The sequence below is a fragment of the Xenopus laevis genome, chromosome 5S, assembly GCF_017654675.1.
Source record: "Xenopus laevis strain J_2021 chromosome 5S, Xenopus_laevis_v10.1, whole genome shotgun sequence".
In the NCBI taxonomy this organism is placed as follows: Eukaryota; Metazoa; Chordata; class Amphibia; order Anura; family Pipidae; genus Xenopus; species Xenopus laevis.
The window spans coordinates 141,588,650-141,615,029 of NC_054380.1; the positions used below are offsets into that span (position 1 = coordinate 141,588,650).

The window sequence follows — 26,380 nt, forward strand, 5'->3', positions numbered from 1 at the left end:
GCATTACGTTTTTTCCAATGGGGCTGTACTCACACAGGTGCGTGTAGGCGCCGAACGCAGGTTGAGACGCAACATGCTGCATTTTTCCTGCGTTCGGCGCCTACACGCGCCTGTGTGAGTACAGCCCCATTGGAAAAAACGTAATGCGTCTATTCCTGCGCTCCCCTGCGGCTGAACGCAGAAAGACGGAACGCAGGGGAGCGCAGCTACAACCGCTCGCGAGTAAGAGCCCTTAGACTCACACCCATATTCAGATGAATATGATGAGTCCCAATAATTACTGTCCAATCAGATTTCAGCAATTGCCATAACACCGGCGGTGCAGGGAGTGAAATAAAAGTAAAATAAAAATAAGGGCAGAGAAATCTGTTGCACCAGCGCCCCCTTGTGTTTAACACTGGCTACAGCTTCATCCCAAGTACAGGGGCCACTTATATGTGAAGCAGGCCCCCCCCCCAATGATTTATTGGGTAAAAAGATGGGAAAAAATGTGCAAATCAGTGAAATAAATCAGCAGCCTCTGGCCAATCACAAGCCTCCCAGGTGACCCCTAATCCCAAGTAATTTACTGGCTCCGGCCAATCAAAGTCCAGTAACAAGTGAGAAATAAAAAGAGCCGCAAAGTATCAGTAAACTTTATTTTGTGTGACATTTGACATCAGCAGTGGCACCAGCCAATGAGTTCATTGCACATCACATGACGTTTCCCTTTGTCCCTAATAGGAGAACCAGGGGCCCCTGTTATCTCTGTGCAGGACTTGGGGCCCTCGGGCGACAGTTACACAACAGGCACTTGTATAGAGTGTGGGAATCACATCTTTAATTCCAGTCCTGTGATTGGCTCATAAAGGCACCACTCATTTATTTAATCTATTATGTCAGTATATTTGGCCTCTCTGTTATAATATATTTCGTTTTGTCCCTTTTCCTCCTTCCCTGGTCACTAGTGCTGGGGGCATTGAGGTAAATGTGCCTTGTCTCCACTTGCCCCTGCCCTGGCTAATATATATTCCTACTTCCCCTAACCCATAGAGCTTACAGTCTAAGTCTGGAACCTGGGGCAAAGGGAGATTAAATGACTTGCCCAAAACACAAGGAAATGACTAACAGCCAATCACAGGCCTCAATGAGTCACATGCACTTACATATACACTGAATGCAGCCCAAACTGCACATGGGGGAGAGGGGAGAATATGGCGGGAGAAGGGGACACATAGGGGGGAGATGGAGCACACGGGGGAGATGGAGCACACGGGGGAGAGGGGAGCACATGGGGGAGATGGAGCACACGGGGGAGAGGGGAGCACATGGGGGACATGGGGGAGATGGGGCACAGGGGGGCACATGGCAGGGGTAGGACACACAAAGTGCTCAGAGCCCAATGTTTAATCCCCATTCAGGACAGGGGTTGGTTACAGGGGTCCCGTGGGTCTGTTCTCACCCCCATTTCTTAGTCCAGTGTAATGTGGAGACACCAGTCTGACCCCCCTCAGGTAGGGAGCGAGTGCTTTGTGTACGGGCTCTTTGGGGCCCAAGTCTGAGTTTTAATGGTCCAGAAACACAAGTGCAGAACCACATGAAATGCTCCAGTCTAGATGCAGATTTTACTGGAAAGATTTCAGGGTTCAGGGAGTCACTGAGTGGGGTCCGGTTAAATAACCGCAGACAATATGGGAGTTGCTCTTTAAAGATGCCAGAGCCCCACATGAGCATATTCCCCCCAGAGTTCTCTGTGCTGTACCCTACATTATATTCCTATACCCAGTGCCACGGGGGACCCCGACTTTCCTCTGAGGGCCTCAGGCATCAGAATTAATGGGGTCACGACGTTCCCCTTGCAGCAGCCCCTGAGTCTCCTCGCTCTCTCCCCGGCACCTCCGGCACATTAGGGGTTTGTGAAGTCCATTGTAGAGGGCGGCCCCCAGTAACAAGACGATGAACCCCAATATCTGCAGCGCATGAAATGTCTCCCAGCCCAGGGCCAGACTCACCACCCAAATAACGACGGTCCTGAGACTGTCCAAGACCATGCGGGTGGTGGCGCTGATCTCCTTGGTGACGCTGATCCCGGCGAAGTTGAAGAAGGCGATGCTGATGATGTTGCCCAGCAGGGCCAGGAAGATGAGGGGCTGGTTGCCAATCTGACAGAAGGCATCTAATGAATCCTCCAGCACCGGCCGCTCACTGTTGCTCAGACCCCCGGCCGGGATGTAGTAGAACGGGATGAGCAATAACGACAGGATAACGAAGCCGAAGAGACCTGACGAGCAAATGGATCACAATGAGGAGAAGGAACTGGTTCAGCCCAAGCTTGGGAGGGGGGGGGCAACTAAAGGACTGAATTAACCAGGGTTGCCAGGTTGGAGGTTTTCCGGCCAAATTGGGCTACTGATTTAAAGCTAGGGGTTGCCCCCTGTCCGGTTTTGACCCAGGCTGCCCAGGTCAAGACTGCCTGCCCATTTCTCCAAATTAGGAAAACCGGGCAGGATTCCCTATTACTGGAGAGACAATCAGCCAATCGTAGATCACCATATCACAGCCCCACCCCCGTGCGACTGTCCACCCCCTCCACATCACAGCCCCACCCCCTTCGCATCAAGCTCCCGCCCCTTCCCCGTCTCCACCAGGCTAAAAGGTGGCAACCCTATGTAAAGCCCAGGCGGGTTTTGAAAGTACAAACTAGCCAAGGTTCGGATTTGGGCTACTTTTTGGGCCTTTGGCTGGTTTGTACTTTGGAAACCAGCCAAAGTTTTTTCTTGCTCTAATGTGCCGAGCCTGTGTCTCCCAATGCATGTTGGGAAATGTAGTTTTTGTGTAACAATTTGCCAAGTTGAATGTAAGACTACAATACCCAGCATGCAATGGGACTGACCTGTGTCGGGAGTTACCAGATTTTGGGCTCTGTACCCCAGTCTCCCGTCACTCATTTTCTGGTGACTTTCCTCAATTTCAGACAATTTGAGGGCAAAATTCTTCTGTCTATACGTTGAGCTGTTTTACCAATATTTATTGAAATTGTATGTGTATCATGTGACCCCTATACCTCCTGGGCCCCCTCTGTAGTTACTGGTGACGGGCGAATCTGTTTTGTTTAATGTAAAAATGTGAAAAAGGAGTATTTTCAAATTTATTTATTCATTTATTTTTTGGACTTTTTTTCGCTGCACCTATTGTGCCATTTTTGGGCTACTTTTGAAGTGCCTCTTGGCTGGTTTCGTAGCCGACTTGGCTGGTTCTAGATGTGGAATTAATGGCAGACACATAGGAGTGGCTAATAGCCAGTGACTTACCTTCGGTGCCGACGGCTCTCAGCGGGTGCACATTGTGTTTATACACAAACTTCTCCTCCAGGACCATCTGAATGGACACGATGATCTGAGCCATAATAATCAGCAGGTCCCCTGTACAAACACACATTGGGGGGTTAGAGGGACATGTCCTATTTTGGCTCCTAGTGGGTGTGGCCAACTGGTCACATGGTCAGAATAAAAACAGCCAGCAAACTAGTCCATCAAGTCACACAAACTAGCGTGTGACCCAATTATTTCCTTCTGTTTAAACTGACTGAGCAAATAATCATGGGATCCTGGTTCTGTTTGTTCTGTCACATCCCTGTCATTAAACACCTTAATTGTACTGCGTCTGTTTTTCTAATGTGCCCATCAGCAAAGATCTCCAGTAGGGATGGGCGAATTTTTAGACGCAAAAATGACGCCCATAGCCTTGTATGGCGTTGTGCGTCAAAAACAAGAAGACGCGCGACATTTCGCTGGTGGGGAATTTTTGCCGAAACGAAACAGGTTAAATTCGCCCATTCCTAATCTCCAGCTACAACTGTCACATACAGGCAAATTCATTCCTCTCTTTAAGCCAAAGTGACAGTTTTATCCCTGTATCTGGCCTTTTACTTTCAGCCATGAACTTTTCCTAAAAAGTCTGCACAAAAAATTGCAATCATGATTAAATTAACCTTATAAATACATGTATTGTGTGCGACATCATAAATGCCAGTTGATGGCCCCATATGTCACACCCCAGGATTATAAGGGACCACAGGGCCACACTGTGTTTGTAGCATTAGAATCGGCCCATTGGGGGTTGGGATAAAACATCTACTCCAGTACCTGCTCCTGCCACCAGATGGCGCTGCATATGTGCATTTATATATATATGTGTATAGAGAGAAGGGGGGAGCAGAAACCCTGTGAGTTGAGCTCTTTAACCCCTGGTATAACATGAAGCTAACTATCAGCAGCACATCTCTAAATTCTGTATTCTGTACAGTTCTTTACCCCAATGTGTAGGAGCTGCCACATGTTCTACAAACCTTACATGAAATCGAATGTAAAGACTCAGTGACCAGATTGTAAGCAAATAAGGTGCAATGTTCCAGTGGGTGTACGTTTGGTGCCTGGCAGCAGAAGGGTTAATTACATGGGTAAGTACAATAAGTGTAGTCAATGCTGTGAGTTCTATGGGAAACTGGAGCAATAATTACTTTCAATATCAGCTGGTGAGCCTGAGCATCTTTCTCAAGGTTTTGGGGGGCCCTTAAATGTGTACAGACCCCAATGAGCTTTCATTACTTTCCCCCTCAGGTCTGGACTGAGAATTGAAAGAGACCCTGGAATTCCAAGTACCCAGAGAGGACACAGCAGCCCCCCCACAGGTCCCCTAAATAGTGACTGTCTATGGCGTCTCACAGGAGCCCCTCTGCCACTTGCCAGAAGCCACACATTGCTAGTCCAGACCTGTTTCCCAGAACCAATAGAGAGACATTACCAGTAATGACATCACTGAGGTTTCTGCCGGCCCCGGGGCCACTGAGTAAATCTGCCAGTCCCACGACTACCAGTCCGGCTATAGTGATAAAGATTCCCAGCCACTGGCTCCACTCCAGCTTGCGGCCCAGGAAAGCCACGGACAGGAGCCCCGTGAAGATGATGACGGCCCCCCGGAGCATCTGGAAACTGGAGGCGCTGGTCATGTTCAGAGCTGAAATAAAGGGGGAGACAGTGGCAATGACTTAGTGGGGAGAATAGGAATTGCCCTGCTGTGGGGGAGGGGAACTGACTGTGTTTCCCAGCATGCTCAGCACTGTCACATGATCTGCAGGTAAGTCAGGTAAGTGCATTTCTATTGCATGGGCGAGCTAAGACAGTGCCCCCCCCAGGTGCCAGGGATTAGGAAAGGGATCAGTGACCTTCTCAAACACACCCCAATGTCAGAACACGCGTGACTTACCCACATACATGATGCTGGTCCCTGTCATGTCACACAGAGCTGGCGGGAGGAAGAGCAAAGGGTTAAAGGGCTGAGAGGGTTCGATGGTGGGAACGGGGGAACTTCTGTTTCTGCAGATGAGAATGTACAAAACTGCCAGACAGGAGAGTTCTCCCAGGAACATGCCCACGGCCTGCAACACATACAGATAGAGTGTCAGCTCCTACGCCCGGAAAAGCACAGCCTCCTGGGTATTAGGTGCAGCCCCCTAGCCCAGGTACAGGTTATGCACCTCAATGTTCTCATATACCAATAGCAAAGGCTAAGGGGGCAGGTGTGGGTTTAGTTTGTCAGATTTATTATATAAATAAATGTTCCTGATTGGTCGACAGGCCAAGAGAGGGGGAATGAGTGATTCATTGGTGGGGAGGAAAGGAGATCTCACCATCAGCATAGGAAGGGGTTCTTTACTGTAAGGACAGTCAGGTTATGGGATTCCCTACCAAGAGAGGGGGAATGAGTGATTCATTGGTGGGGAGGAAAGGAGATCTCACCATCAGCATAGGAAGGGGTTCTTTACTGTAAGGACAGTCAGGTTATGGGATTCCCTACCAAGAGAGGGGGAATGAGTGATTCATTGGTGGGGAGGAAAGGAGATCTCACCATCAGCATAGGAAGGGGTTCTTTACTGTAAGGACAGTCAGGTTATGGATTCCCTACCAAGAGAGGGGGAATGAGTGATTCATTGGTGGGGAGGAAAGGAGATCTCACCATCAGCATAGGAAGGGGTTCTTTACTGTAAGGACAGTCAGGTTATGGGATTCCCTACCAAGAGAGGGGGAATGAGTGATTCATTGGTGGGGAGGAAAGGAGATCTCACCATCAGCATAGGAAGGGGTTCTTTACTGTAAGGACAGTCAGGTTATGGGATTCCCTACCAAGAGAGGGGGAATGAGTGATTCATTGGTGGGGAGGAAAGGAGATCTCACCATCAGCATAGGAAGGGGTTCTTTACTGTAAGGACAGTCAGGTTATGGGATTCCCTACCAAGAGAGAGGGAATGAGTGATTCATTGGTGGGGAGGAAAGGAGATCTCACCATCAGCATAGGAAGGGGTTCTTTACTGTAAGGGCAGTTAGGTTATGGGATTCCCTACCAAGAGAGGGGGAATGAGTGATTCATTGGTGGGGAGGAAAGGAGATCTCACCATCAGCATAGGAAGGGGTTCTTTACTGTAAGGACAGTCAGGTTATGGGATTCCCTACCAAGAGAGGGGGAATGAGTGATTCATTGGTGGGGAGGAAAGGAGATCTCACCATCAGCATAGGAAGGGGTTCTTTACTGTAAGGACAGTCAGGTTATGGGATTCCCTACCAAGAGAGGGGGAATGAGTGATTCATTGGTGGGGAGGAAAGGAGATCTCACCATCAGCATAGGAAGGGGTTCTTTACTGTAAGGACAGTCAGGTTATGGGATTCCCTACCAAGAGAGGGGGAATGAGTGATTCATTGGTGGGGAGGAAAGGAGATCTCACCATCAGTATAGGAAGGGGTTCTTTACTGTAAGGACAGTCAGGTTATGGGATTCCCTACCAAGAGAGGGGGAATGAGTGATTCATTGGTGGGGAGGAAAGGAGATCTCACCATCAGCATAGGAAGGGGTTCTTTACTGTAAGGACAGTCAGGTTATGGGATTCCCTACCAAGTGAGTGGGGGGATCAGTGATTCATTGGTGGGGAGGAAAGGAGATCTCACCATCAGCATAGGAAGGGGTTCTTTACTGTAAGGGCAGTCAGGTTATGGGATTCCCTACCAAGAGAGGGGGAATGAGTGATTCATTGGTGGGGAGGAAAGGAGATCTCACCATCAGCATAGGAAGGGGTTCTTTACTGTAAGGACAGTCAGGTTATGGGACTCCCTACCAAGAGAGGGGAATGAGTGATTCATTGGTGGGGAGGAAAGGAGATCTCACCATCAGCATAGGAAGGGGTTCTTTACTGTAAGGACAGTCAGGTTATGGGATCCTCTAGGTGTGGTGTTGGGTCAGTAACTGGATTGGGCATTGACAGCTTTCCTAGTCCTTCACCCAAGGGTTCTTATCCCTGAGTTACACTGTATATCTCACAGGTCCATTGATGATTTTCATTTTCCCCTCATGGGTTAATGACACCAAAACCCCCAGCAGTTGATCAGATCATGTGAGGGTGCTGGGAGTTAACATTTCTTGAACAGACCAGGTAAGATTTATGACACCCCAGGGCTCAGTAACTCACCTGTAGAAACGGGTGCTGGAACTGGTGACTCTCTGACCCGTTACAGCCTTTGGCATTGAAATTATCTGCCCACCTGTAACACAGACACCCAGTTACTGACATTGCTACTGCTGCTGGTGCTGCCATACTGCTCGGCACCTTCCTATTCACTCTCTGACACCAGCCCTATACATTGCTATATACTGTATATCTATATACTTATATACTGTCTGTCTGCCCCAGGCTCAGCACTTGCTCCTCTTTATCTGCCTCTTGGGAAGTTCTCCTGGGGCTGTTCTTTTCTGTTACTAACTTAGTTGCTAAGCTAAATTACCCTAGCAACTGTACTAGGAAGCTCAGAAGTATATTCATTTAATTGTGAGCCTTGTTGGGGACAGTCAACTCTCAAGAAAAGAGAAAAGGGAGGAGGAAACAGACATTTAGTGACACTCAATTTAGGTCAGTGGGTGCCGGGAGTTGGAGCCTATAATTATAATGATGCTTCAGGCAATTAATCAGCAGTAATTATCTCCTGGGCACAAGGCGCTGGCATTACAGTTAAACCTGAGCCCTACTGTGCCGCCTGCTCCTGGCTGGGAGTTGCTGGAATCTCTGAATGTTGGAATTAATTACCCCAGGGGGTGGGGCAGGAACCAGTTTGTTTCTTTCTGCTGATTCAAAGCCGCAATGGCACCCAAGCACCCAAACACCGGAGCATCCACACACTGGAGCACCCACACACTGGAGCACCCAAACACCGGAGCACCCACACACTGGAGCACCCACACACTGGAGCACCCAAACACCGGAGCACCCACACACTGGAGCACCCAAACACCGGAGCACCCACACACGGGAGCACCCAAACACTGGAGCACCCACACACTGGAGCACCCAAACACCGGAGCGCCCACACACTGGAGCATCCAAACACTGGAGCACCCACACACTGGAGCACCCAAACACCGGAGCACCCACACACGGGAGCACCCAAACACTGGAGCACCCACACACTGGAGCACCCACACACTGGAGCACCCACACACTGGAGCACCCACACACTGGAGCACCCACACACTGGAGCACCCAAACACCGGAGCACCCACACACTGGAGCACCCAAACACCGGAGCACCCACACACTGGAGCACCCACACACTGGAGCACCCACACACTGGAGCACCCACACACTGGAGCACCCAAGCACCCGAGTCTGGACTCCGTATGGGCACCGGGGCCTAAATGTGTTTGTGGCACTGGGGCATATTTATAAAGAATTCATTGGCCAGCTGGAACTCCCTGCAGCCTGTAGTCTGACTAGTGGCCTCACATTGAGCTCAGGGAATGTACAGAAGAGAAACCAGTAACTTTATCCTCAGATTTCACTTTTGGTTCTGGGCCGTTGCACTTGGGCAGGTTCCTTGGCAAAGCGACTGGCGAGACTCAGAACTGTTATTATTGGGCTCTGGTTACTCAGGGTGAAGCTGCTGCACCACTTTATATGTCAGCTCCACTGCAACAGCTCCATAACAACAGCTCCATAACAACAGCTTCATAACAACAGCTCCATAACAACAGCTCCATAACAACAGCTCCATAACAACAGCTTTATAACAACAGCTCCATAACAACAGCTTTATAACAACAGCTCCATAACAAAAGCTTCATAACAGCAGCTTTATAACAACAGCTCCATAACAACAGCTCCGTAACAAAAGCTTCATAACAGCAGCTTTATAACAACAGCTCCATAACAACAGCTCCGTAACAACAGCTCCATAACAACAGCTCCATAACAACAGCTCCATAACAACAGCTCCATAACAACAGCTCCATAACAGCAGCTGCAGCCTCAGGGAACTAAAGGAATGTGACTGAGGGGACTGGGGGGGGGGGAGTTCAAGGCAAAACCTGCACTTTTGCTTCAAAGACAATAAATTCCAAGTACCCTCCCTCCCTCTCTGATCCTTCCCCCACATTCTGCACTGCTGAGTCCTGAAGCCTAAATACACTTGTCACAGTCTCAGCAACATTTGCTTTAGTCATGTGACATTTAACCCTATCAGCCCCCCATGCACATGACCAAGTGCAGAGAAAGAGCCGTGTTCTTGTGGTTTAAAAAATGACGACTTTACTCTTATTCTACATGAAGTGACAAGTCCTGCCCTGGTTCCAAGAGCTTGTGAGTTGGATATTTAAAGGCCAACTAAAGGCAGTAACAGAACCATGGCTGTTTTATTTGTATTCAGGCAGGGTATAGATACTGTATCTTTAAATATCAATAAATGTCAGATAAAGGTAATGGTAAGGTAAATGTCCCCTTTAAATCAGTCTCCAGTAGGAAAAGAGATTGAGAGAGAGAGATGGGGAAACCGCTCCATAAAATGATACAATTAAATTGTCACCGGCAGCGGAATGTCAAGTGTAAGAAGACTTTGTATCAAGTGTACAAAAACTTTGTATCAAGTGTAAGAAAACTTTGTATCAAGTGTACGAAAACTTTGTATCAAGTGTAAGAAAACTTTGTATCAAGTGTAAGAAAACTTTGTATCAAGTGTACGAAAACTTTGTATCAAGTGTAAGAAAACTTTGTATCAAGTGTACGAAAACTTTGTATCAAGTGCAACAAAACTTTGTATCAAGTGTAAGAAAACTTTGTATCAAGTGTACGAAAACTTTGTATCAAGTGCAACAAAACTTTGTATCAAGTGTAACAAAACTTTGTATCAAGTGTAAGAAAACTTTGTATCAAGTGCAACAAAACTTTGTATCAAGTGTAAGAAAACTTTGTATCAAGTGTAAGAAAACTTTGTATCAAGTGTACGAAAACTTTGTATCAAGTGCAACAAAACTTTGTATCAAGTGCAACAAAACTTTGTATCAAGTGTAAGAAAACTTTGTATCAAGTGTACGAAAACTTTGTATCAAGTGCAACAAAACTTTGTATCAAGTGTAAGAAAACTTTGTATCAAGTGCAACAAAACTTTGTATCAAGTGTAAGAAAACTTTGTATCAAGTGTAACAAAACTTTGTATCAAGTGTAAGAAAACTTTGTATCAAGTGTACGAAAACTTTGTATCAAGTGTAACAAAACTTTGTATCAAGTGTAAGAAAACTTTGTATCAAGTGTACGAAAACTTTGTATCAAGTGCAACAAAACTTTGTATCAAGTGTAAGAAAACTTTGTATCAAGTGTAAGAAAAGTTTATATCAAGTGTAACAAAATTTTGTATCAAGTGTAACAAAACGTTATATAAAGTGTAAAGAAACTTTGTATCAAGAGTAACAAAACTTTGTATCAAGTGTAACAAATCTTTGTATCAAGTGTAACAAAACTTTGTATCAAGTGTAACAAATCTTTGTATCAAGTGTAACAAATCTTTGTATCAAGTGTAACAAATCTTTGTATCAAGTGTACGAAAACTTTGTATCAAATGTAAGAAAACTTTGTATCAAGTGTAACAAAACTTTGTATCAAGTGTAACAAAACGTTATATAAAGTGTAAAGAAACTTTGTATCAAGCTGGTCCCAGAGACAAAGGCCATGGGCTGTTGCTGACAGTTGGAGCAGACATAACAAGTTTAATCCCCTCCCCCACTACTCCCTGTCACCTGGGAAGTGCATGGTTTAGGGACTTATGGGCAGAGCAGCTTCAGGCTGAACCCCAGTTAGAGAAAGAGGGGCCCCAAGCAATGCAGGACAGACGGGTCCCCCTATGTAATGGGCTGGGAGAATGATACTTATGAATGGGGGTGCCCTAGAAGCTGAGTGGGGGAGGCAGTGGGAAGTAGCGATACAATAGGATAATAATCTATTCTCTATCACTATACAATAATATGTCACTGTCTGATATTTCCCATCATTCCAAACTGATAAAAGGCATTGCATTAAAAGAGTAAAGGGGAAGCAAACCCTGACCCTGCAGATATTCTGTACTTACTTTGCTGAGAGGGTATTGATGGATCCAGTGGTCAACATCATCCCTGCCAGGAGCAGCTGGTACGACGTCCAGGCCATTGTGTCACAGGGATCCCTGTGTTAGTGTCTGTGTTAGTGTCAGACTGTCAGTTCCAGTGTCAGTGTTAGTGTCTGTGTTAGTGTCTGTGTTAGTGTCAGACTGTCAGTTCCAGTGTCAGTGTCAGACTGTCAGTTGCAGTGTCTGTGTTAGTGTCTGTGTTAGTGTCAGTGTTAGTGTCAGTGTTAGTGTCTGTGTTAGTGTCAGACTGTCAGTTCCAGTGTCTGTGTTAGTGTCTGTGTTAGTGTCAGACTGTCAGTTCCAGTGTCAGTGTTAGACTGTCAGTTGCAGTGTCTGTGTTAGTGTCTGTGTTAGTGTCAGACTGTCAGTTCCAGTGTCAGTGTCAGACTGTCAGTTGCAGTGTCTGTGTTAGTGTCTGTGTTAGTGTCAGACTGTCAGTTCCAGTGTCAGTGTCAGACTGTCAGTTGCAGTGTCTGTGTTAGTGTCTGTGTTAGTGTCAGTGTTAGTGTCAGTGTTAGTGTCTGTGTTAGTGTCAGACTGTCAGTTCCAGTGTCTGTGTTAGTGTCTGTGTTAGTGTCAGACTGTCAGTTCCAGTGTCAGTGTTAGACTGTCAGTTGCAGTGTCTGTGTTAGTGTCTGTGTTAGTGTCAGACTGTTAGTGTCAGACTGTCAGTTGCAGTGTCTGTGCCCGACTCCCTGTCCCTGGTGCTGGGTTGGTGCCGGCCGGTGCCCTGTTGTTGCTCAGTGTAAATGTCCTGAGGCTGCAAGTGGTTCCTGTACAGACAAATATGAAATCATGTGACTTGTTAGTCAGCTGCTGGGGGAGGAGCTGTGTTATCCTATTAAATGGTACGGGTGCAGGGAGTAGCAGGGAGTAGCAGGGAGTAGCAGAGGAGGAGGAGGAGGAGGGCAGGCGTGTGACACAGACAGTGAGCCGGAAGGGAAAGCAAAAACAACTGCACTAAGGAAATGTCTGGCACTACAACTCCCAGCGTCCCCCACAGAGCGGGCTTTGTAGTTCAGCAACAACTGAATCGCTGTGAACATAACAAATCCCTCTTTGTGAAATCACATGACCAGGCAAAATGAGCTGAGATGCACCTACACACCAATATTACAACTAAATACACTTGTTGGTTCAGGAATGACATTTTATATTGTACAGTGAATTATTTGCAGTGTAAACAGTGTCATTTAGACATAAAAACTACACCATAAAAATCATGACAGAATCCCTTTATATAAATGACTATGGTGACTCTCATTGGACAGGATTGCAGAGGGCAACCCGACATTAAAGGATAAGTAAACCTTAAATATAAGTGAATGTACAATTGATGAGGGGGCTATTCTAAGCACTTCTGCAATGTACATTCATTATTTATTTTCTTTTAATTGCAAGATATTAAGGGATACATGTACTGTTAATATGATTGAATTGTGTTACAACAGCGCCACCTGCTGGTCAGTTTCCCACCAGTCTGACCAGCAAGTAGTCAAGGAAGTTGTCAGGAGAAAGAAAGAGGCTGATGTTCTTCTGCTTAGAAGGTTTCTAATTGTTTTCCTAAGCAGAAGAACATCAGAGCAACTGATCTTTTATGTTTAAGTTTGAAATGTGACATGGGGCTCGATATATTGTCAGTTTCCCAGCTGCCCCCAGTCATGTGACTTGTGCTCTGATAAACTTCAGTCTCTCTTTACTGCTGTACTGCAAGTTGGAGTAATATCACCCCCTCCCTTTCCCCCAGCAGCCAAACAACAGAACAATGAGAAGGTAACCAGATAGCAGCTCCCTAACACAAGATAACAGCTGCCTGGTAGATCTAAGAACAACACTCAATAGTAAAATCCAGGTCCCACTGAGATACAAGAGGCTGCACTGATGTTCTTCTGCTTAGGAAAAAATTGAGAAAAGTTTCTAATTTTATTCCTAAGCAGAAGAACATCAGCCTCTTTCTTTATCAAAGTTCGACGTGAATTTTCGAATGAAAAAAATTCGAATTTCGAGCTATTTTTAGTATATTTCGACTAGGGAATAGTAGAAATTCGATTCGAATTTGAAAAAAAATTGAAAATTCAAATATCCAAATTTAATATGTACTGTCTCTTAAAAATTTAGACTTTGATCATTCCCCATCTAAAACCTGCCGAATTGCTGTTTTAGCCTATGGGGGACCTCCATTTTGGAGTCAATTGGTGGACTTTGAAAAATTTAAGTTTTTTTCGGGAAAAACTTCGAATCAAAGTCGAACGAATTCGCCATTCCCTCGATTCGTGTGATTCCAATTCAGCCGAATAAGGACCTATTCGATCAAACACGGACCTATGCCACCAAAAAAAACCTTTGACTTTTGGTTGGTCTTTTTGAATTCGAATTTCAACGTTTTTTCAATTTGAAATTCGACCCTTGATAAACATACCCCTGAGGGGCAGATTTATCAAAGGTCGAGGTGAATTTTCGAATTTAAAAAATTAGAATTTCGAGTTATTTTGGTGTACCTTGACTAGGGAATAGTCCAAATTAGATTCGACCCACCTATGAGGGACCTTCTACAATCAATTTGGAGTCATTTGATGGACATTTGAAATACTTTTTGATTGGTTGTTTTTTTTTCAAATTTCGAGTTTATGGGAGTTGATGGTTGATGGAGTTTTTAGCAACTCCCATAAAGTCGAAATTCGACCCTTGATAAATCTGCCCCCTAATAGTAGTGAGACTATAATGTAACGTTGGGCCCCCGGCTTTGATACAAGTGGGGTGTTTGCATCACAAGTGCTACTATAGTTTCTATACATTACTGCCGTGTTGCTGTAGGCTATCAAGTTAGAGAAAAGGGCACAGGTTTCATGGCTCTGTAGAATACAATGGGCTTAGACTGTAAAAGAGCAATCTGGAGCAGCAGCAATCGCTGGTTCAATTCCAGCTGGAAGGACATTTTCTAGAGTTTGTGCCCACCCTTCCCAAATGACCTTTCCATGCAAACCACACCCCCTAAAAATAAGATGATTGTCGGGAAGCACTTTCTGCCGAATCTTGTGCCCAAGAGCAGAGGACTTTCTTGCTAAGAAGGGAAAAGAAAGAGACCGACCTCTCCCACGTGAGTTCATCTCACATCCAGCTTATAGCAACAGTTGCTAGCATGATGCGCAGTGGGAGGAGCCTGTATGAGGTTCTGTAATGCAGTTTAGTGCTGCCAAGGATCGAGGGTTATTGAGTGCAGCCCTGTAATAAACACATGGGAATGTAAGTAGTGGGGTATGGGCAGGACTGACAGGTTTTGGGGAGGGGGGGGCAGCAAGGGTCCTAAAACTGGATCTTTACTTTGGGTTCACAGGGGCCACACAGTGATCAGCAAATATGACAGTTAGTGGGGGTTAGTGATTAGGGTCAGGGGTGAATAATCCCTCAATTAATCCAGAAAGGCCACAATGAGCCGAGGGACAAGGGCTAATGCAATTGTGACTACTGATAAGCAGCGCCGGATTCGCTGGGCGGGCGCCCCTAAGCCGTGCGCTCCGCGTGGTCCTAGAGCCCGCCCACCAGCACTACCACACGCTGGCGCAAAAGTGCCAGCGTGCGAGCGCCGAAGCACTGGGGAGCACAGGCGGCTGGGCGGCATGCTGCCCCCAAAAATGTGCCGCCCTAGGACCGGGCCTATGTGGCCTCGCCACAAATCCGGGCCTGCTGATAAGTAACGAGGGACATGCTATTAATTATAATTACTATTGGCTTCATCTTTATTTGTCTCAGTTGCTTCAATAAAGTGTTGTATCAGGGGCCCCTCCGTCTGTCCCGTGTGTGTGATTGGCAGTGACAGAACCAGAATTTTGCCTTTTATTTGTCTCACAGCAAAGAAATGGGCCCAGATATTCCCCTCCTCTGTATTTATTGCTGGGGGGCGGGGCTGAGAGTAAGGGCTGCACTGTAACCAATAACAGATCAAGTAGCCGTCACTGGGGCACTGGGTGCCAAATGTGAATATCAAGTGGGTCATGTGAGTCAACGACCCCCTTCCCTTTAACTTCCCCTGTGTTAATAATGATAACATGATAACAATAGGTATTTATAATAATAAATACTAATAATAACAACAATAATAATAATAAATACTAATAGCAGAAATAATAATAATAATAAATACTAATAGTAGCAATAATAATAATAATAATAATAATAAATACTAATAGTAGCAACAATAGTAATAATAATAATAATAATAACAACAATAATAATAATAAATACTAATAGTAACAATAATAATAATAATAAATACTAATAGTAGCAATACTAATAACAATAATAATAAATACTAATAGTAGCAACAATAATAATAATAACAATAATAATAATACTAATAATAATAAATAATAATAGTAGCAATAATAATAATAATAATAATAATAAATACTAATATCAGCAATAATAATAATAAATACTAATAGTAGCAATAATAATAATAATAATAATAATAATAATAAATACTAATAGTAGCAATAATAATAATAATGCTAATAATAATAAATACTAATAGTAGCAACAATAATAATATGAATAATAATAATACGAATAATAATAAATACTAATAGTAGCAATAATAATAATAACAATAATAATAATAATAATACTAATAATAAATACTAATGGTAGCAATACTAATAAAAATAATAATAAAATAATAATAAATACTAATAGTAATGATAATAATAATAATAATAAAAATAAATACTACTACTACTACTACTAATAATAATAGCAGTAATGGGACGGAGTGGCACAGGAAAGAAACGAGAAATAAGCTTATATAGTAAGAATGTCAGAGTGTAATAACATAGAGAGTCCAGTAGATGTCAGTGTGTTACACAGGTCTGGCCCAGGCACCAGTAATAAGTTTATTTTATTGAGACAACAGCCCCCCCCCCTCCTGCCAACAGAACTCACCCCTGACTTTAAAACCTCCTTAAAGGGGTGGTTTGCCTTCAAATAACGTGTTGGTATCAGACAGATCACCGGAAATAAAGACCTTTTTCAATTCCTTTCTATTTTCTATGTGTCAGCATTGTTCTAATATTGAAGTGTAAAGTGTCATTTTTCTGAAGCAGCTCTGGGAGGGGGGTCGGCGACCCTGTAAACTTCTAAATTGATCCATTTATTTGATCCATTTCTTATCTCTGGGTTTCATTACAGGCAGCTGTTAGACTTGATACAATAGTTACTGATACTCCAGAGATGAGAAATGGATCAACTCAATGTAGTAAAATTGTGACAGTTTGTGACACCAACATTCAACTTTACACTTAGATTTTGGAAAAACAGTAAAAAATAAATAATGGAAAGTAATTGAAAAAAGTCTTTATTTCTGGTGAACAATCTGAAAACAACTGAACTGAAAAAAAGTGTTTGGAAGGTGAACGTCCCCTTTAATTTAGGAAATGGACATTGTTATGAGTTTATCAGAGCCCCCCCCCAGTGCTAATAAGATTAGAGGTTCTGTGAGGAGAGAGTTAACCCCCAGGGGCCCAGACATGGAGGTGCCCGTGAGCTGATAAACTCTATTGTGATATTTGGGGATCCAATAAGGACACTGGTTACTGGTTCTGACCCACTGCCTCTCAGTCGTGTCCCTCTGGTGCCCAAGGGGAGCTGCATGTTAATGTCCTCACCCAAATGACTTCCCCTTTAAACAAACCAGCGATTGTCCAATGCAGCACATTCCAGCTGGCCTATTGAGTGACACTCACCCTGGCTCTGGGCTACACTCACATCTCACTCATTAGGAACCCTGTGTCCTGGGCCCACTCGTACCTTCATTCTCCTCAATTTGTCAGGTCAGTGATAGATATGTATCCTTATAATAATCATACTAATAATAATAATCATAATAAGAATCATACTACTAATAATAATAATCATAATAATCATCATCATCATCATCATCATCATAATAATAATAATAATCATAATAATAATCATAATAATAATCATACTAATAATAATAATAATAATAATAATAATAATAACCATCATACTAATAATCATACTAATAATAATCCCCATCATCATCATCATAATAATAACAATAATAAGAATAATCATAATACTAATCATCGTAATACTAATAATTATCATAATCATAATAATAGCATTAATGTCTTATTAATAACAATGGGGATTTATTTTCCTGGTAACAGACAAAGGCAGACGCTCTTCTGATTTCTCTGGGCTTTTGTGGTGTTAATGTAAGTGAGGAGCAGAGAGGGGCCCTGCCGGGGGCTCGAACACCAGGAAAACACTGAGGCCCCTCTGTTCTTTGTCGCCCACTTTTATATTTCTCATTGAGTCACTTCTGATGCAGGAACTTGTTGGGGAGAAACAATTAATGAAGTGAAATGAAAGGGAAATAAATCAAATGAAAAATTTTTATTAAAATTAGGGAATAGCGGAAAATTACTTTTCTTAAAAAATGCCCTGACTTTTTGTTTAGGAAGTGTCCTGACTTCTTGTTTACTCAAGAGTCAAAAGTCAAGAGTGAGTTTATTGTCATTTCATCCATATACGTTAGTACAATACACAGTGTAATGAAACAACGTTCCTCTAGGACCATGGGGCTACACACAACTGGACAACAGACAATGCCCTGACTGTATAGGAAGTGTCCTGACTTCTTGTTTAGGAAGTTTCCTGACTGTTTATTAAAATTAGGGACCAGTGGAAAATTACTTGTCTTAAAAAGTGCCCTGATTTCTTGTTTAGGAAATTCCCTGACTGTATAAGAAATGCCCTGACTGTGTAGGAAGTGCCTTGATTTCTTGTTTAGGAAATGCCCTGACTGTATAGGAAATTCCCTGACGGTGTAGGAAATGCCCTGATTTCTTGTTTAGGAAATGCCCTGACTGTATAGGAAATGCCCTGACTGTGTAGGAAGTGCCCTGACTTCTTGTTTAGGAAATGCCCTGACTGTATAGGAAATGCACTGACGGTGTAGGAAATGCCCTGATTTCTTGTTTAGGAAATGCCCTGACTGTATGGGAAATGCCCTGACTGTGTAGGAAGTGCCCTGACTTCTTGTTTAGGAAATGCCCTGACTGTATAGGAAATGCTCCCTGAGCGTGTATAGGAAGTGCCCCTGAGCTGTATAGAGGAAATGCCCTGATGTGTAGGTAAGTGCCCTGACTTCTTGTTTAGAGAAATGCCCTGACCGTGTATAGGAAATGCCCCGGCGCGTGTAGGAAAACTGACCTCGATTTTCTCGTTTAGGAGAATGCCCCTGGACTGTATAGGGGAACTGCCCTGATTTCGTTGCCTTTAGGAAATGGCCCTGAACTGTACTAGGAAATGCCCGTGACTGGTGGTGGAAATGGTGCCGCCGACTTTCTTGTTTAAGGATGAAATGCCACTGACTGGTATAGGAAGATGGCACGTGAGCGGTGTAGGGAAATGCCTGATATTCTTGTTTAGGAATATCGAGCCCTGACTGTATGGCGAACATGCCTGATGTGTATGGAAGTGCCGCTGGACTTCTTGTATAGGAAATGCCTGCCAACTGTATAGTGGAAATGCCTCTGACTGTATAGCGGAAGTAGTCCTGGAGTTCTTGTGTTAGGGAAGTTTTCCTGAGCTGTTTATTAAATTTAGGGGGAGCCAGTGAGGGAAAATTACTTGTGCTTAAAAAAGTGCCTTGATTGTCTTAGTTTAGGAAATCGCCTTGACTGTAATAAAGAATGGCCCTGTACTGTGTAGAAATGGCCTTTGATTTCTTGTTTAGGGACAATGCCGCTGAGCATGTACTGACGGAAAGTTCCTGACGGTGTAGGAATATGCCTGCTGATTTCTTGGTTTAGGAATGCCCTGACTGTAAGGAGATATCACTGACGGGGTAGTAGGAAAATGCCCTGATTTTCTTGTTAGGGAAATGCCGACTGAGCTGAGTGGGAAAGGTGCCTCTGACGTTGTGATAGGAAGGGTGCGCCTGACTTTCGTTGTTTAGGTAAATGGCATGACTGTGATAAGGTGGAAATGCGTCGTGACTGTATAGGAAAGTGCCGGCTGACTGTATAGGAAATGCCACCTGACTGTGTTAGGAGTGCCCATGACTTCTTGTCTTAGGGAAATGCTCACTGGACTGTATCAGGAATGCCCTGCGCGTGTAAGGAAATGCCCTGATTTCTTGTTTTAGGGAATGTCACTGACTGTTAAAGGAAATAGGCACTGCTTATCTGTGCTTAGGAAAGCCTGACCTGTAATATAAGGAAAATGCCCTGACATGTGTAGGAAGTGCCTATGATCTCTTGTATTAACGGACAATGGCACCTATGATTGTGATAGGAAATGCACTGACGGTGTAGGAAAATCGCCGCCTGATTTCTTAGTTTAGGAAATGCGCTCCTGACTGTATGGGAAATGCCCTGCTACTGGTGTTAAGGAAGTGCCTGACTGTCTTGTTTAGGAAATGCACTGACTGTTAGGAAAATGCCTGACGGTGTAACGGAAATGGCTATACTGATTTGCTTGTTTGTGGAGAAAGTGCCGTGCTGAGCTGTATAGGAAATGCCCCTTGACTGTGTAAGGGAGAGAGCTCTGATGTTCTTGTTTAGGAAATGCTGACTGTATGGAGATGCCTGACTGTGTATGCGAAATGCTCACTGACTGTTGTAGGGAGTATCGCATGGATTTTTGGTTTGAGGAAATGCGCGCTGACTGCAAAGGAATATGCTGCCTGACTGTGTGAGGAAGTGCGGCGCTGATTTCTTGTTTACGGAAGTTATCTGACTGATTTAATTAAAATTAGGGCGCATAGGTAATATATCTCGTTTCTTAGAAAAGTGCTGTGGATTCTCTTGGTTTCAGGGAAAGTTCCTACTGGTGATAGGAAGTGCTGACGTGTCTGATTTCTTGTTTAACGGGATGGCCTGCATCTGGATCTGGCTGATAGGAATGACAGCTGACGATGCGTATAGGGAGAGTGCGCCTGACTGTGTAGGAAGGTGTGCCGACTGTAACTTTTGTTTAGGGTAAATTCCCAGACATGAGTGTAGCGACATATATGGCCCTGACTGTATGATGGAATATTGGCGATGTCCTGACTATAAAATGAATGAAAGGTGCAGCCGGGTCGCTGACTGTGTAGGAAGTGCACGTGAAGCTTCCTTTGTTTAGGAAATGCAGCGCGTGAACTGTGATATAGGGAGAACTGCTGGGGTGTGTAGGAAGAACTGCCACTGATGTTTGTTAGGAAATGGCTGACTAGTGATAGGACAGGATGCCTGATTTTAGCTTGCTTAGGAAATGCCCCGAGGGTACTTAGGTGCAATAAACTGCGGCTCTAGAGTCAGTTGGTATGCGAGTGGCGACAATGCATATTGGTCCGCGCTGATTTGTCTCGTGGGTATGATAGTAGATAAAATATCCTGCCTGTATAGCGAGAGTGCCCAGCTGACGGACTGTGTAGGAAAGGCTGACTGTGTAGGTATGTTCAAGCGCTGTAGCAGATATTCAATTGGATAGCGGAAGTATGTAACGTCGCACGCTTGGACTGGTTATTAAAAAGTTAGGAGGGGATGAGTGTTGAGACAGAGAAATATTATTGTCGCTTAAAGAGTGTCCTGATATTTTGTTGGAAGTGTGCCTGCATCTCAGTTAGTAGGTCAAGTGGTCGGCATCGGCTGATGTGCGCTACTATGTTATAGGGAGTTAGGTCTACCTCGTGGTACACTCGTAAATAGAGAAGTGAGTATGACGTGTATAAGGTCAACTGTTGCCTGTATCGTAGTGTACGGAAGCTAGGCCCGACGCTGACTTTCTTGTTTAGGAAATTCCCCGAGACTGTGCTAGACGAAATGCCTGCTATGGAGTGTATTATAGGAAGAAATATTGCTGCACCCTGTTACTGATTAGTAGGAAAGTATGTCCCCTGACTGTGGTCTTAAGGAAGTGCCGCTCTGACCTTTCTTGTTTTGAGGAAATTGCGCTGACATGGGTATAGTGAGGATCAGATGGCCGGGGGCTGTAACTGATTTCGAGGATCGGGTGTAAGGAAGATGCCCTGATTTCTTGGTTTAGGAATGCGCTGACTGTTGATCAGGAAATCGGGGCGGCCTGCGACAATCTTGCTTGTGTTGTTACAGTGGAAACGGCGGGAGAGGTTTGGGCTAGGCTTGATTATTCGCAGCATATATACTAAGACGGCAATTAGCGAGGGAAATCACGACTGGTGGGTAGGACAAGTGCCCTGATTTCTCTGATTTAATGAAATGCATCCTCTGACTATGCTCGTAGTGAACAATCCCTGACTTTATATGAATGCCATGAGTTTCTGGAGTGTTATGCGAAAATGGACCGTGACCTGTGATACGGAAAGCCGACTGACTGTGTAGTAAGGCCCAGAATTTTCTGTAGTTTAGGCAGATCATTGCCCCTGAGACGGTTGATAGTCGTTGAATATTGCCTGACCACTGTGTAGGACAAAAGGCCTCCTATTTCTTGTTTAGTGGAAAGATGCTAGGCGTGTACTGCCTATAGCAGGCAGAAAGTAGCCCTAGACTGTGGGATGAGAGTGCCCTGAGCGTGTGCTTAGTGAGATGCACCCTGACGTGGTAATAGGGGAACTCGCCTGAACTGTAGTAGGAAGTGCGAGTAAGACGTGTTTTTGCTTTCTAGGGCTAAATGGCCGCTGGACTGATATAGTATGGAAATGCCACCTGAACTGGTGTAGTGAATGCCAGCCTAGGTATGTTCTTGTATTAGAAAGCATCTGACTGTTTAAAGGCAATGCCCGATCTGAGCTAGTATAGAGATGTGAGGAACAATCAGGTCCATCGACTTGTGTCGGGAAAGTGAATTCTGGATTTTCTTGTTTGAGGAAAATGCCTGAATGAGTGATAGGAAGATTGCCGGGCACGTTGACTCGTGGTAGGGAAGGTTGGCACCTTGTATTTCTTGTTGTAGATAGTGAGAATTGCTCGATACTTGACTGTATAAAGGATAATGAAGCGCGCTGACTGTGTAGGGAGAGAGTGTGCAGATTGTTCTATTGTGTACTAGTGACGCTAGAATGTCCAAAGACCGGACTGGATTAAGAAAGTGCGGTGATGATTAGGACTCATTAGGGGTGATAGAGTTGGTCACTTGGAGCCAGATCGCATGTGATTGGGCTCGGTATGACCATGGGCACTTGCTTATTGTGAGTAAGGATAGTTTCCTTGGATTAACCTTATGAGGTATAAAGGGCAGAACGAACTTGGCTGAGATATCACAAGCCGCTCAATTAGCTGCTAGTGAAGCGACACCGTTTGTAGCCAAGTGTGCCCCTGTTCGGTCTTATGACAGAGTTTTGTGCTTATTGAAGTGCAAAATTAGAACTGACGCCTTAGTTTATATCACCCTTTAAGCTGAGGACAAATTACCATATGTGAGGATTGAATCCATTATGGAGTCTTTATCATATGTGTTATTTCCATGTTATTTGCGCTGGCGTGAGGGGTGCAAGTGCCCTGTGCCATGATGAACAATGCCGAGTGGCCTCTCTGTGCCGTCCAGATCTAGTGTAGTCTGATCAACGACTGATGAAGAGCTCAAGGGAGCGTGTAATCCGTCATGTAGCAGCAGTATTGAGATAGGTCGGATGTTAGCGTCTAAAGGGCTGTTGTGCACGGGTGTCTGAAATAGCTATGGAGGAAGCAGAGACGGGTAATTGACCTGTGTAGTATGATGTCATCTAACACCTCCCAGTGCCATAAGGCCTCAGAGTGGAGAGGTGTGAGGGAGAGTCGGAGGTGCAAGAAGGTACAGAGCCCTCTGGTAGGAGAGAGAAGGAGTTGGGGTGACGAAAGGGAGAAAACCTTCGAGGTGTAGAGTAAGCCGCGTCTGCTTGCCTTCTAATTATAGCAGAATAAATAAATTCCAATATTAGTATCCAAAGTAGCAGTGATAAGATCAGACCAACCGATTGAATAACGGAAGAGCCTAAGTAGCGAGAGGACACGTGGCGTAAATGCGACATCGGAGGCCCTCCTTATATTTTCACCCAAGGCACTCACTTTTCATAAGCAATTCTCAATTCTCTCCCCAACTCCCCTTTCATTTGCCATTTTCTAAAGAAGCAGAAATAGAAGTAGAGAAGATTGAATTGTGGGTAATAAATGCAGCTCTGGGGCGCAAGGTTCCGCCAAAATAAACAGCGTCTGGACACGGGGGGAATTATTGGCTGAGATACAGATTATAACCATTCTTTCATGAAATAAAGAACTATGGGATTGCCTACATAACAAATTAGGGATCATTATCAAGCTAATGACTAGGGACAAATTAATAAAAAAAGCACCAAAAGTCTTCAGATCTGTTCCTTATTGGCAAGTGTAAAGTGTTTGTGTAATACAAAAAAAATCTTCCTTGCACATGGATTTGTATTTGGGAATTGTGGGATCACACCCAACAGGGCAATCTCTAGTTTTGGGGCAATACATTTTCATGTATCGCTGTTCAACCAATAGCACTTCAGCTTCTACTGCCGTCATCTCCCCCTGCTCCCACCACTTCTGCTGGGCACAATAACCCCACACCTATAGATAAAGGAAGGAAATACTTGTTGTATCACATCACTTAAGGCAGATTAGAATGTTTTATTTATTGACAAACAAGATCTGCATTAGGGCGGTGCAAATAGCAACAGGTGCCCAAGCCCCTCAACATAGTGGGTCCCACAAAGTAGCAGATGTAGCTAATGAAAAGTGGGTTTTAATAAGGGAAGTCAGTGGCCATAGGCAAGATAATGACATGGGAAGATGGAAACATTAGGAAAGGTGACAGTAGAAACAGTTGGTGACAACAGGTCAAGAAGAAGCAATAGCAGGTCAAGCTGGAGACAATGGGGCAAGTGATTGATTCTTGGTCTAGGAAGAGATGAAGACAGTATCTATGGCAGAATAGAGACAGAAAGGCAAGATGGAATATAGACATATTATGACAATATGGAGACAGTAGGACAAGATGAAAACAGTATGGCAAGATGGAGACAGTAGAGCAAGATGGAGACAGTAGAGCAAGATGGAGACAGTAGGACATGATGGAAACAGTAGGACAAGATGGAAACAGAAACTGCAAGATGGAGACAGTAAGACAAGATGAAGACAGTAGGACAAGATGGACCAGATGGACATAGTAGAGCAAAGTTGTGGCAATAGAGCAAGGCAAAGATGGAGACAGTAGGGCAAGATGGAGACATTAGTGCAAGATGGAGGCAGTAGGGCAAGATGGTGACAGAAGGGCAAGATGGAGGAAGTAGGGCAAGATGGAGACAGTAGGACAAGATGGAGACAGTAGGGCAAGATGGAGACAGTAGGACAAGATGGAAACAGTAGGGCAAAATGGAGACAGTAGAGCAAGATGGAGGCAGTAGGGCAAGATGGAGACAGTAGGGTAGGATGGAGGAAGTGGGGCAAGATAGAAAGAGTAAAATAAGATGGGGCAGTAGGGCAAGATGGAGAAGGTATAGGTTATATCTATAGATCTCATTTTATACTTGGCAGATAAGTGCATCAGGAAGTTTTCTTTGAAGATTCAGGTTGAACATTAATTATCATTAGGATAATGTCAGAATGAATTAAGATGAATTAGGCAACAAAGTAACAATGCGGAGCTGAAGGGATCTCACTATGTTTGGGAAGGGTCAGGAATCACATTACTTTGAAATACAATTGTTTATGTGTAAAACTTTGATATTTCAGCGCTGGAGGGGAAATACAGGTCTGAAAGGGAACAAAGGGGCCATTGTTGTCAGTTCTTCCTTAAATCCATGATTGACAGCTCATGTAATATTTATGGGCAATGTCTCTTCTACAGACTCTGATTAGACACCAGGAGAAATAATGTCACTTCAGGTCTCTTATGAGATGTCAATTTAAAGGATAATTGGGCCCTCCAGATTCCTATTTTATTAGGGTCCCATCTCCTAAAATTGTTATGTAAGTGAAGCTGTGAGACACTTTCTCTGAACTGATGGGAAGAAGTGTGCGGTTCTGCTGGACTGGGCCGAGAGGGGCATGACTATAGCCTCCTACCAGCACTAATATTGTAATAACCTTGGCTCTATTCAGCAGGAACAGCCCCCTGTGCTTGTGATGTCTGGAGCCTGTTCAGTAGGAGTTAGTGTTCTTGGCCATGTACAGAGCTGCGTATATTGAGGTTTTAACATTTCCTTTAAATTCCTGACCTCAGGATCGGGTCTCATATTTCCAATCCCGAGAGAAAAATAAATGAAACGCTAATGAGTGAATTCAGTGAGTTTCCATGAGTGGGATTCTTCTGTAAGTGACCCCCAAAAGAATTTGACAGCCCAAGCTCAGAGCATTGCTGGTCCCTCCTCTCCACAGACTTCCAGCTCCTTGTCTGGGCAGTTTGATCATAGGGGGTAGAAAGCTAAACGTCTCCCACTCTCCATGGGCAATTATTATTAACATGTATTTATATATCGCCAACATATTGCGTAGCACTGTAAAGTAAATGTGATTATACAACTAAATCACATGAATTCTATACATAGAACATATGGAGTTACATACATAACAGTCAATACAGGTACAAAAGGTGAGGAAGGCCCTATGCATAAAGAGCTTACACTCTAAAGGGAAGGGAGTAATACACAAGGTGTGGGAGTGGGCAAGATGGAATTAAGTGGGTGAGAAATGTGGTGTTGTATGTGGTGTTGCGTTTGGTAGTTAAGCAGAGTGAGGGGAGGCTTCTCGAAAGAAGTGCGTATAAAGATTTCTTGAAAGCAGAAAGGTTGGGAGAAAGTGGGACAGACCATGGGAGAGAGTTCCAGAGGAGGGGTGCAGCCCTTGCAAAGTCTTGAATGTGAGCATGTGAGGAGGTAATGAGAGAAGAGTTGAGTAGCAGGTCAGTAGAGGAGCGTAGTAAGCGAGTGGGTGAGTACATAGAGA

General features: G+C 44.3%; 1 protein-coding gene across 1 annotated transcript; it reads right to left on the bottom strand.

The window, feature by feature from the left end:
* Nucleotides 1-624: 624 nt before the first annotated feature.
* Nucleotides 625-11,984, bottom strand: LOC108718320 (solute carrier family 35 member F6). Its single transcript, XM_018266057.2, has 6 exons — nucleotides 11,415-11,984; nucleotides 7,496-7,568; nucleotides 5,245-5,416; nucleotides 4,783-4,995; nucleotides 3,291-3,401; nucleotides 625-2,260 (listed from the first exon to the last, which is right to left on the bottom strand). The coding sequence occupies exons 1-6, from the start codon at nucleotides 11,489-11,491 to the stop codon at nucleotides 1,800-1,802; spliced, it is 1,107 nt and encodes a 368-aa protein (XP_018121546.1). The 5' UTR covers nucleotides 11,492-11,984; the 3' UTR covers nucleotides 625-1,799.
* Between the last annotated feature and the right edge of the window lie 14,396 nt (nucleotides 11,985-26,380).